The sequence below is a fragment of the Cavia porcellus genome, unplaced genomic scaffold, assembly GCF_034190915.1.
Source record: "Cavia porcellus strain 051 isolate PalLab524CR breed Dunkin Hartley unplaced genomic scaffold, mCavPor4.1 scaffold_28, whole genome shotgun sequence".
Classification (NCBI taxonomy): Eukaryota; Metazoa; Chordata; class Mammalia; order Rodentia; family Caviidae; genus Cavia; species Cavia porcellus.
The window spans coordinates 41,288,350-41,300,933 of record NW_026947511.1 but is presented as its reverse complement, the minus strand read 5'-3'; the positions used below and the strand labels follow the sequence as shown (position 1 = coordinate 41,300,933).

Here is a 12,584-nt window from a genome sequence, read left to right as displayed (position 1 = left end):
GCCAGGGTTTAGGGGTCCAGGACTGAGCCTGCGAAGCTAAGGACGAGGGCTCGGAGCCGAGATCTGGGTCCCGGGCGGGCGGCCTGGCTCTGCAGGGCGGACGCAGGGAGGAGCGAGGCCCAGCCCGGGCCAGGTGAGGATGCGGCGGCCGCCAGGCCCGCATGGGCGCGTCCAGGTGACTCAGCCCGGCCGGGAAGGGGTGCGAGCACAGGCTCCCCAGCGTCCCCAGACCCAGGCCTGGTCCAGAGCGGGCTCCCGGGCACCAGGCCAGACCCCCGCGGAGCCTCAGAGCGGGACCCCTGCTCTCTGCCTGCCCGGCTCCTCTGGACGCCACCACCGACGTCGGAGACGTGGGGGCCCGGGGCGACAGGGCTGTGGAGGCCACGCGGGGCCCGGGCCCAGCCGCACCCCAGGACCCGGCGAGCGCTGTAAGTAGCCACTTCGAGGACTGAGGTGGGGGGAGCCCCGAGTTCCCGGCCGGCCCCGCCCCCTCCACCTTGGCTGTAGCGCGGGACCCGGAGAGGTGGCCGGGCATCGCCAAGCACCCTGCGGTGGAGACGGAGGCCAGTGCGACCTCCTCGAGACAAGGGTGGCCCGCACTGTCCTCTCCCCACCGGGCCACCCGACCTGCGAGCATCCATGGGCCGACCTGGCCCACTCGGCAGCCACAGGTCCGCGTCCTCCTCGGTTCTCAGGACCTGGTCGCGAGGTTACCCGAGGGTTCCCGAACCCCACCCCCGCAGCTCCAGTCCCGGCGTGGACGCCCCTGTTAGCCTTCTGCTCGCACCTCCATTGTAGGAGCTCTGCGTCTCTGCCTGGCTCCAAAGCTGGGGCGCGAACTGCCTTCCCACGCTGTGGGTGGGTGGGGACCCGGGCGTTCAGCGTTACGCACAGGATGGGGGGGGTGCTGGGGAGTCGGGGGTCAGGTTTCCCAGAGCCACGACTTCTGCGGGCTGGGTTCTGAGGGTCACAGAGCACCAGGCCCCAAGGACCCAGTTTAGGACCCAGATGGAGACGGGGGATGTGCAAAGGGTACCCGAGAAGCCAGACTGCCCCGTCTTTGGAGCGAGATTTGGGGGTGCGGTTGCTCCCACCGTTGGCCGGGTGTTTTTTTCTCTGTGTTCTCTGACTCTGCAAACTTTTAACACAGTTTTAGACAAAGGGAAAAATGTAGCCCCTGCACAGTCCGCGGAGCTTGGGCCTGGGGCGGGGACTGGGGGAACCGGGGCCCCGCTCGGGGCGCGCGCGGAGGAAACGCGCCGGACTGGCTTCCTGTGGGGGCGCGGGCCTCGGCGCCCCGCGGACAGACGTGTCCGGCCCGGGGGGAGGGGACGTGGAGGCGGGGAGCCGAGGAGGGGCGGGGACAGGGTGGGGGGCGGGAGGGGAGGAGCCGGGGGCCGGGGCGCGGGGATCGAGGAAGGGGCGCGCGGCGGGTGAGCGAGAGGAGGGGGCGCGGGCGGCACCGGGCTGTGGCGCTCGGCGGGGCGCGCAACGAGGGAGTCCAGCCGGGTACAGGGCACGAGCCCCCGCCACCCGCTGAGCCTCGTCCCATACAGGTCCCGGGCCGATGTCCCAGGTGAGCAGCCAAAGCCACTCTCGCCACGACGCGCCCCATGGAGCCCCCGGCGCAGCCCCGGAGCCAGGTAGGAGCGGGAAGGAGCGCGAGGGGCGGCCGGTTCGGTCTCTGCACCGGAGGAGCGAGGAGACGGCCTAGGAGCGCGGCGGGGTTGGGGCGAGAAGTCCGGGTGTCAGGGACCCGGTCCAGGAGTAGTGGAGGGCAGGGTGGGAAGGCCTGGCCAGAACCGAGGCGGCCGCGCCAAGTTGGCTCCGACTCCCCCCAGCCCATAGGCGCACACGCAGCGGACACACAGACGTAGCACACCCACAGCACGCACACACATGCGCACGCACGCACGCGTGCACACACAGCAGACACAAAGCAGCACACAGCAGACACACAGACGTAGCACACCCACGGCAGACACACTCCGAGGCGTCTCTGTCCTGGTGTGTCCCCACCGTTTCTGCCCAGTGTGTAAATATTTACGGGGTCTTTGGGCTGGCCGGAGTGGGGGAATCTTGGTCTCCCTCTCCTTCCCTTCCCCCAGCCCTGGGAGAGACCGGCGCTTCCCGAAAACTTTTGTCTGCCCGGGGCTGCTGCGGCGGGCCCTCCCCTCCTCCTGCCCTCCCTTCCCTGCTTTCTGTCCTGCCTGAGCCCCACTGCCCCGGCCTGCAGACCTGGTAAACAGCCCCTTCCCCACCTCGGAACCCAAGCTCCCGGATGTCCATCAGGAGGACTCTCCAGACCAAGTCAGGTCGCCATCCCACAGGGTCTGTCTTGGAGTCCCAGCCCCTCACTGTCCCTAGGTACACCTTAGGCTTCTGGGGGATGTCGGGAGCTCTAGGATTTGTGCAGGAGATGGGTGCAGAGTGTTGCTCTGGGTCACCCAGGCTCTGCCGCCCTGCACCCCTCTTTCCCCTCTGCCTCCACTTCTCTGTTCCCCCTCTCCCAGCCTCCAAGTCTGGCTGGGGAAGTGGCTCAGCTCCTGTCTTCCCGAGATGGACCCCCCTAGACTGTGGTGCTGCCGGAGTCTTCTACACCAGAGTGGGGACAGAAGGACACCGACTGGGTGACAGCCAGCACACAGATGAGACCAGTGTACCTGTCCCCACCTCTATTCCCCCAGGGTCCCTGCTCCTTCTGCAGAAGGAGCCTGTCCAGTATCAGGGGCCCCCAGGCTGCAAGGACAGCTGGGCGGGGCTGCGAGCCTTCTCCTTCCTTGGCCACCTCCCTCCCCCCACTTCCCTCCTCTCCCACCCCCATACTTTTTTCTCCTTTATCTACTTTCTCCTCCTCCTCCTCCTACCTCCTCCTCCTCCAAGACCCACCCTTATGTGACCTGTGCCCAGTGCAGTGTGCTCCAGGCAGGGCCACTTCCTGGGCAGTACCCTGAGGCCCCCAGTACCCCAGCGTGCCCCCTCCCCATGGCAGCCCAAGCCAGACAATGCGGCTTTCATAACACAGGCCTCTTTCTGCCTTTCTGCCATGGCCTTGGGAGTCTGAGCCTGCTGCCCAGGAAGCCCAAACCACAAGCGACCCAGCCAAAACCCCACAGACGCCTGAAGCTGAGACGGAGTCCCCCACATTCCCACGGGCCAGGACAGGACGGCAAGGCCAGGGACCCTTCCTTAGCCACCCAAGATGTGGAGGGGACACAGGGAACTCAGAGCAAGCCTAGCCAGGGCAGGTGGCCAAGCCCACACCCTTGGCTCCCCCAGTGGCCGCCTCCTTACCCATCCCCAGAGCCCCAGGAGCCTGGCTCCCAACCCGGCACACAGATTTCTGCCCAGCGCTTTGGCGTCACATTCCTGCACCAGATTCTAAATCGAATTTCCTGGGGATCAGAGCCTTCAGACCTAAAATAAAACCAAGGCGACCCCGCCTAGCTGAGAGCTTAGTTTGGTGGCCTAGGACTACATGTCCATCAAAGGAGTCCACTCTCTCCAGCCTCCTTGGGGCTCAAGGCCAGAGGTCAGTCCTAAGACTCAACCCTCTCTATCTCTCTCTCTCCCCTGACCTGAGGCACCCCAAACTCCAGGACTCAGCACTCACCCAGACCTGTGTTGAGCGCCCTCCAGCATGTGGCAAATTCAGCTGCCCTGGCGGAGGGCAAGGACAGGGCTACAGTCCCCTCAAACAGCCAGGTGTCCAGGCTATGACCAGCAAGGGGGCCACAGGCACTAAGTCCCCAGCTGCTGAACCGCCTGGAGGAGGCACTGCGGGCCCGGGGTCAGCTTTCTGGAGGAAGAGAGGTTCCAGCTGGGTCAGGAAGGATGGGCTGGGTTTGGACAGTGGTCAAGAGGCACCATGTAAGCCCTGGTAGACTGCTCAGCAGGCTGGTGATGGCCAAGAGCCATGGGGAGGCCTGTCCGCCTGGAGCCCAGGACCTTTATACGCTGACTCCATTAAAGATGTTGGCAAGAATGTGATGCAGGGCCAAGCAGAGACAGTGCAGGGTTCTGGATCAGAAGAGTCCTGGCTTTCTCTTCAGAGCAGATCAGAGCTCCAAGGGGAAGCGCAGGCCACTGTCCACAGAGCCAGGAGGGGCTGGATTTGAGGGACCAGGCACTGGGGCTCTGGAGCTCAAACTCCTCCCAAGCCACTGCTCACGGGCGTGGAGGGAAGAAAAGCCACAGGGCAGGGTCCACAGGGCTGCAGGCCCCGGGTTTCTGCTCCAAGGTGCCACAGGCATGCTGGTGCCACCCGGCCAGATGAGAAGGGACAGCCCCAGCCCCACCCATCAGCCCCTGAGCACTTCACCCCACCCTCCAGCCGCTCTGCACACACCCCCTCCAGGAGACGCTCCTCAGAGAGCTCTGCAGGTCTCTCTGGGACAGTGGTGTCCCTGTTCGCAAAGGGACAGCTAGTCCTGTGGCCTTTCGGTGTGTGTGCCGGTCACACCGCCTCATGTCTGGCTTTCCTGCCCTTCCTTTGCCAAGGGCTGTCCTCTCCATGTTGGGGTGTCTCTGGGGTGACAGCCCTTCCAGCCCAGGTTTCTCTACTGCTGCTGCTTCTCTTCCCTCTGATTCTTTTGTCTTTATTTTTTGTTATTGTGTTTTTGTGGGGTTTTTTGTTTGTTTTGAGACAAGGTCCCACTGTGTAGCTCAGGCTGGCCTGCAACTCTTGGTGATTCTCCTGCCTCAGCCTCCCTAGTGCTGGGGTGACAGGTGTACACCACCGTACCCCACTTTCCCTCTGATTCTGATGCCTGTCCCCGAGCATGTGATTGGTCCTATCTGCTCTTGGTTCTTGGTTGTGCTAAGTCCCCATTGGGACCTCTGCTGCCCTGTGTGTCCAGGTCCAGACCACAAACTGCTTTCTGTCCTGCCTCGCTTTCCCTAGGTCTGAGGCTCTGGTGAATGCCCAGCTGCTGCAGGCCCCCACTCTGGGCTTCCTAATCCAGAGGGGTGGAGAGGAGGGGCCCGGACAGGCGGGACTTCTGCCTCCTCCAGTCCTTCTCACCTTCCTCCTCTCTAACCCTGGGCACCAGGAGGGCAGAAATCTGGGCCCTGTCTACTTCAGTACTGACAGTGTCTCCCTGTGCACCCCAAGGCCTCGGGACAGAGCCTCAAGGTGTCCAACTGGAAGACCTGCTGCGCTCCTGGAAACCCTGGGGGCCCGGCCTTCCAATCCCCTTTGCACACAAGCTGACCGCACTGAGGGGACCTGCCCCAGCTTGTGGCCCGTGGGGAACAGGACTTGGTGCTCCTCTCTGCCGGTAGGAGAGGCAGCCCCCAGGGTCAGATCCTGGGGCCATGGCAGCTTCCCTTGAAGTCGGGGGTGGGGCTGGCAGGCCCCCACCCCCGGGAATTAGGATGGGGCTCGAAGCTCCTGGGCTGCCCGCACGTCTGCTGTCTCCCTCTGTCCTGCTGGGACCTTCCCAAATCTGCCTGACCTGTCCGTGGTCAGTCCTGGTGGCAAGGACAGTTCTGGACAGGCCCCAGGTGCCGGCGGGGGTGGGGCAGGAGTGGCTGTGGACAGGAAGGGCCCCCAGTGGAGACCCAGGCGCCACGCCCTTCCCACCCTGCCCCCACTCCGGGCTCCAGCAGGATCTGTGGTTTACCCTGGGCAAGTCACGGCCTGCCCACCGGGGCTGTTATACTCTGTGCCACTCACATAGGTCCCTCGGGCCCCGAGGGGCCAGGGTATTTGGGACAAGAATTTCCCAGGTTCAAGGCTCAGGGTCAGCCTGTGTCCAGCCCCACCGAGTCCTGGAGTCCTGCGTGCGCAGCCTCAGCTGGTCCCTCCCTGTCCCCTCCTCTGTCCTCACACCCGCCTGCCCTCTTGCTGGTGACAGACCCATGCGGAAGCCCTCAGCTCTCCAAGCCAGGCTGCCGTTCCACCTCCATCCGGTCTCTGTCCCTGCACCCCTCTGCCATCTGCAGTATGTGTGTGGCGGGGGTCTGTCTTCACCCTTGGGTTGGACTGCTGTCTCCCTGTCTTCCTCCCCCCCTCCGTGTGGCCATGTCACCCTTGGGTGTCTCAATCTCCGCTCCCTGCATCGTGTGTGGCGTGGTGCCAGAGGCAGGGGTGTGCTCCAGGTGTGGGGTCCCACCGTGACTGCCCCGGGCAGCCTGGCCCAGGCTGTGACCTGAGCTTCCTCTGTTTTGCCCTCTGTCCCCAGAGCCCCTGCCCTGTCACCTTGGACTGTGGCTTTGGAGATGGCTCTGTGTCTGCATCCTGCCCGCCCTGTGTGGACACTGTAATTACCACGAGGCTGCGGTTCGCCTCTCTCCCTGCCTCTCGGCCTAGCTGCTCCTGCCGGGCCAGGGTCCTGCTCTCTGACCCAGTTCCTGCGGTCCCTCCTCCCTGGCCTCTGCCGGTCTTCTCTGTCCCTCGCTGCCTGCTTTCATGCCATCAGTCTGACGCCTGTCCCTGTCTCTCCTGCCCCTTCTGCTGGGTACCGGGCCCTCCTCACACCACATGCATGCACACAGCACAAACGCCCTTGCGCACGCGCAGATGGGGATTAGGAACTGTGGGAGTCTGTAGCTGTGCCGGATAAGAAATGGGCTGCGTACCTGGCATAGGGCCAAGAGTGCAGCTCAGTGGGCACCCGAGCTGCAAGCTGAGGCCAGGCTGGGCAGTCGGGAAGGCACCCTGGAAATACACCTTGGCCCTCTGCTTTTTCCCCAGCCCAGACCGAGTGGCTCCTGCCTGAGCTGGAGGTAGGAGCAGTACCTGCTCGCCCAGTGGAGGCAGCGTCGGAGGCGGGCTCCCTGGAGGAGGTGGCACCTCCCATGCCCCAAGGCAATGACCCTGGGGCTCCAAAGGCCCTGGACAGTACTGACCTTGATGTCCCCACGGAAGCTGTGACGCGTGAGTTCCAGGGGACTACAGGCTGGGGTGGTAACATGTAGGGGTGGAAGGCCACTCAGATGAATTGACTCTCCTCTCAGCATGCGGAGGGCACCTGGCTTCCCACTTAGACAAGCCTGCCAGTGTGGACAGCCCTGAGAGCAGTGCTCGGGCCAGAGGGAGGCCAGCGCTGGTGAGACCGGAGCAGGGATGGCTGCATCTTCCTGTGGACCCAGGGTTATCTTTGGCCAAGCTCATTTTACAGACAGGAAAGTGAGGCTCAGAAACCAGTCACCCTGGTCCCTGCCCAGGCTGTGGGCTCTGTGCCATGCTGCCTGCCCAGCTGGCCAGGGCAGTAGAAGTCACCTCCAGCCAGGACCTCTGGAGCCAGGCCGGCTGGCACTACACCCGCAGCCACCACCAGACATACCGCTGCTGGCAGCGTGGAGAGGAGGTCAGCACAGCGGCCATGGAGCAGGACCCCCAGCGGGCGTGGGCCAGGCACTTCCATGTCTGTGGCCCCAGTGTTTGCTCTGTGACTCAGGCCCACACTGTTCCACAGCCAAGGCCACAGGCGGGCTCTTGTGCCTGAACCTCCCAGGCCCAGCTTACCACACACTCTGCCCCAGCTGCCCACTGTACCCGTGTTTAGGCAGCAGGGCAAGGGGCACCACAGCTGGCTAAGGCTTGGCCAGTCCCCGTCCATGGGGCCAGGAGGCAGGCAGAATGATTCAGGTCTGGCCACTTCTCCTGGCCTTGCCCCTGTTTACCCAGATGCAGGCCCAGCCACACCTTTGGCCAGAGGCTCCCCTCCTTTCTCCTCCTTGTCCTGGGCTCCTTTCTAACAAACACAAGGCCCTATCTCCTCCACTTCTGGGCTGATGGAACTTTAGCAAGTTTTGCCCTCTCTGGGTCTCAGTTTTTTCATCTGTGAAATGGGATTACTGAGCGATCTCTTGCAATGCTTAAAGAAGCAGCAACACGAAAAGCTCTTGATACTGTTCCTGGTGCAGAGTAACTACTCAGATTCATAAACTGCTCCAGCAATCCCAGCTGCTTGGGCGGCTGAGGCAGGCCTCGAAAGTTCAAGTCCTACCTGGGCACCTGTTTAAAATTAACAATAAGGAACACGTGTTAGCATAGTGGTAGCAACCTGGGATCTGATCCTCTGTGCCTTGCTTGCCTGTCTGCCTGCTAAGTGCCAGCTCCTAACCCAGGCTGGTTCCCTCTTCCGTGAAAAGCAGGGCTCCCCTGTGGAGAACTCAGTGTAAGAATACTCAGCAAGTGCCTAGGTGGGTGGCTGGTGTGCAGGAGGCTCTCGGTCAAGTGCTCTGTGCTAGCTCAGGCCCCTCCTCTCCATCCCTGTCTGTGCATTCCAGCGTCAGGGGTCTGCAACCCGGGACGAATAGGAGTACCTGGCATTTACAGAGGGCCTGGCCGGGTCTCTGGCTGGGGGGTCCCTGGCGCCCATGGCCCCTTCTGAGTCCCCATGCCTGCCGTCACTGCCACCCCGGCCAGCCTGAGTGAAGTCCAGGAAGAAACCCGGTGCTGGCTAGAGGTCAGCTTCTTGGACTTCAATGATAGGACTGAGGTTTGGTGCCCGGCCTGGGAGGGAGCCGGGGCCTCCCCATCAGCTCCCTCTCCTTCTCTCCCAGACTCCATGGCCCCCACTCCACTCTTTCTGCCGCCTGCCTTAGAGGTGGGGGCCAAGGCTTGAGCGGGAGCTTGGTGGGGAAGGAGCAGAGGCGGGGGCTGCCTGAGGAAACCCTGGGTTCCGGGCCCAGGCTGCATCTCCAAACAGATGTTTCCAATAAGTCACCCAGTGCACGGAGGGCAAAAACAGCTGGGGGCTTGGCAGCAGCGGAGGGAAGGTTAACTGCTTCGCTGCTGCCCCGTCCACCCCGTCCCCATAGTCCAAGTCCCAACGCCAAGAACAGGAGAGCGGGTTTCAGGTGGAGTAAGAAAGCGGGGTCTTAAACCAGATGTGGCGGTGCTGGGGAAACTGAGGCAGAAGAATCACTGCTAGATCAAGGCGAGCCTGATCTGGTGGTGAATTCAAAACCAGCTTGAGTTTAGGCATAAAGAGACCAGTTTCGGGGGCTGGGGATTTAGCTCAGCTGCATAAGCACCTGCCTTGCAAGCAGGCAGTCGTGAGTTCGATCCCTGGTACCGATTAAAAAAAAAAAAAAAACCAGTTTCAACCAAACCGGAAGTGGGGTCCTCTCTGAGCGCCCCTTGGCCTTGCACCTGTGTCTCTGTGGGATGGACACCGACTGGGAGTCAGGAGCTGGGATCCAGCCTGCTGCTATGTCACGGTGTGACTCTGGGCTTGTCCATCCTAGCAGTTTCCTCTCTGCAGAAGACAGTCTGGCTCGATGCCCTGTGGTGCATCAGGCAGAACTGGGAGTTGCCGGGGGCCTCCACACTTCCCCCCAACATCCTTTCTCTTCACCTCTCCAGGCCAGCCTCAGGGGAACCCCTTGGGCTGCACCCCACTACTGCCGAATGGCTCTAGCCACCCCTCAGAGCTGGGCAGTGCCAAGCCGGCGGGGAATGGTGCTCTTGGGGGTCCCAAGGCCCACCGGAAGCTGCAGACACACCCCTCTCTGGCCAGCCAGGGCAGCAAGAAGAGCAAGGCCAGCGCGAAGTCGGCCTCCTCCCAGATCCCCCTGCAGGCGCAGGAAGGTAAGCGCCCTGCATGGTTTCCAGGTGCTGGCCAGAAATGCAGAACCCCAGGCCTGAACTGCATGGGGCCCGGGGGCTGGGTTCCCAAAGCCCTTCACGCCCACTCAGATCCACCAGCCCTGCAGAGCGCACCTGTTGGGTAAATTGAGGATGCGCACATTCCTGAGGCTGAGCCCTTCGGCCCCTGCTCTCTGAGAAGAGCTGGACACCACCAAGACAACCATTCTATTGCTGGAATCAGGAATTCTCCTGGAGGGGGTGGGGGTGCGGCTCAGTGGTAGAGCTTGCCCCATGCAAAACCTGGGGTTCCCTGAGTTGGATCACCCGCACCAGAAACAGAAAAAGAAAGAAATTTTCCTAGAGGCGCGGACTATGTGGCTAGTGAAGGCAGAGCACTTGGCTGAATGTGATGCCGCTTAATGGGCTGGGGGTTCAAAGGACCCCGCAGTACCACCTGCTGTTCTCGAAACACAGGTCCCTGCCACCCAGCCCTAGTTCTACTGCCTGTGCTCAGGCCTGCCTGACCCCTAGCGCCTTCCATCTTGGGGGACCCTGGCCTGGATTCAGTGTGCACGACTGTAGGGAGCAGGTTGTGGTCCAGGTCGCATTCCCACCTGTGACAAGTGCCGAGAGAAAGAGGCTTGGAGTGACATGGGGACACCCCTGCCACCCACACTGGGCAGGGAAGGCCATAGGCTCTGCAGGCTTTGCCAATGGGAGGGCCCAGCCAGGGAGGTGACAGGTGCCACTCCAGGCAGTCAGGGGCTAGGGAGCGGCCAGGCGGACCTGCAGTGCATCTGGAGAGCCCCAAGGCAGTGACTTCCCAGGGTGCATGTGGGGGCCATGACCCAGCCAGGCCAGGAGTACCCTCCCCCTTCAGCTGGAAGGCAGGGGACGGGGGAGGGGGCTCTCCAGCCGAGGAAGACCCTGGGGTGACGCTGTGTAGGAGGAGGGGTGGGTAATGGGAGAGCAGGCTTGCGGGGTCCTGGGGATGGAGGAGGAGGTGTGTGGGTTTGCATTCCCCGGGGTTAAAGACTCCAGGCTGGGAGTCTAGGTGCCATTCCCGGTTCCTGAACCTCACACCTCAGTTCCTACATCTAGGGAGAGGGCACTCTGCAGCCCGAGCTCAGAATCACAGAGGCTCTAGACGAGATTACTCCCACACAGCAGCTGGGACAGTGGGTACCAGGGACCTGTCACCCCCAGAGTGTTTCTTAAGCCAGTAAACCAAGGGAGGCCAAGGCCTGCTCAGATGGGCTTGAGTCCCTGCACCTGGGGTCATCATTTGACCTAAATGTGCTGGCCTGGGCACCGAGCCTGGCCACCAGGGGTCCCCATAGTGGCCTCTCCTCTGCCCCCCACCCCACCCCAGACTGCTGCGTGCACTGCGTGCTGTCCTGCCTGTTCTGTGAGTTCCTGACCCTCTGCAACCTGGTTCTGGACTGCGCCACCTGCGGCTCCTGCGGCTCGGAGGACTCATGTCTGTGCTGCTGCTGCTGTGGCTCCGGCGAGTGCGCCGACTGCGACCTGCCCTGCGACCTGGACTGCGGCATCCTGGATGCCTGCTGCGAGTCGGCCGACTGCCTGGAGATCTGCATGGAGTGCTGTGGCCTCTGCTTCTCCTCCTGACCAGCGAGGGACACGTGGGGATGGACAGACACACGCCCGGGCCTGCCTGGCTTCTCCCAGCCCCCTCCCCGGGACTGGCCGGGTGGGGCTGCAGAACACTGTGACCACAGGGAGGGAAGGGACGGGTCTGCCGGCTTCTCTACCTCTCTCCCCGAGTCTCCTCTCCTGCTGCCCTGGCCAGAGGACAGCAAAATGTGAAAGAGCCTCTTCCCAGCCTGCCAAACCCAGCCAGTACTTCCCTGACCCGCGCAGTGACCTGGAGGCCAGGCCTGGGGCGGGACAGCATGGCACAGCACGGCAAAGCCTGGAAGGGCACAGGGCGGGCGCAGAGGGAGGGTCTTCTATTCGTCACTGTAAATAAAGATATTTGTTCATCTCCACGTCCTCCCACCTGCCCCAGCTGCAAACTCCACCTGTGACTGCACCCCGTGGGGATGGCCCCCCCAGACCTGGCCCCTCACCTCCTCCTTCCTCATTCATGTCCCCTACAAGGAAAGGAGGCAAGGAAGGGCTGCCACCTCCCCCTCCCCAGGGAAGGGCACCAAAGACCCGGAAGAGTTAACCTTGGCACACCGGGATTAATGAGAAGCACATGTGCTCAAGTTTTGATTGATTAATCCGCTGCTGCCTGCAGCCCTCCAGGGCGCCTCTGTGAAGTTACTCGAAGGCCCAGGACGCCGCCCATGTCATGGCACAGGCCTGGCAGGGGCCCAGTGTGTACCAGGCCTTGCTGGGAGGCCAGCTGGGCCCTGATTGGGAGTCATGCACCAGCCTCAGTTGCCCTGTCACCAGGGGCTGAGAAAGCAGGGCACCTCGTGGGCACTAGGGAAGCCCCTGAAGCCAGCTGTCCCGTGCCCGTGGGTGCAGGGAGGAGGGGAGACCTGAGTACGGAAAAGCTGGGTGGGGAGGTGTGGACCCCAGTGGGGGCAGGGTCAGTGCACACACTAGGCCTCCAGGAAGCCAGGAGTCAGAAGAGCAGAGATGTCGCAGGGGAGGGACTTGGGTGGCTCTGAGGGGGACCTTGGAGAGTGGGGCATTGCCCTCAGGGCTGATGTCAGCTGTGATTCAGGCAATGCTAAAGGGAAGAAGGGGACTCGGTAGGGGTCAGACTGCCCCAGAATGTCGCCAGGTGTGGCAGCCCGGGCCAAGGGCATGAGTTTCTGGGGAATACCCCGGGCCTCAGTTGGCCCACTTCAGGTCTTCTGACCCCTGGAACACACCCTAAACAGAGGACAGGAAGGGACCTGCCCCGGGTCACCCGCTCAGGACCCCACCTCGCTCCCTGTGTTCTTGTATTCCTCCCTCGAACACGGGGTGCAGAGTTCCCGGCCCCATCTGGGTGCATGTGTAGCACCTACACCAGCTTCCCCTTTATACAGTGCGAGGACAGTGCACACAGCATGGGCCACAC

General features: G+C 62.8%; 1 protein-coding gene across 1 annotated transcript; it reads left to right on the top strand.

Moving 5' to 3' along the window:
- Window positions 1-1,388: 1,388 nt before the first annotated feature.
- On the top strand, window positions 1,389-11,553 carry Mdfi (MyoD family inhibitor). The gene is made up of 5 exons (XM_063238908.1): window positions 1,389-1,433; window positions 1,557-1,643; window positions 6,698-6,880; window positions 9,320-9,544; window positions 10,917-11,553. Exons 2-5 carry the CDS (start codon window positions 1,568-1,570, stop codon window positions 11,171-11,173), a joined length of 741 nt encoding a protein of 246 aa, XP_063094978.1. The 5' UTR covers window positions 1,389-1,433; window positions 1,557-1,567; the 3' UTR covers window positions 11,174-11,553.
- The last annotated feature ends 1,031 nt before the right edge of the window (window positions 11,554-12,584 follow it).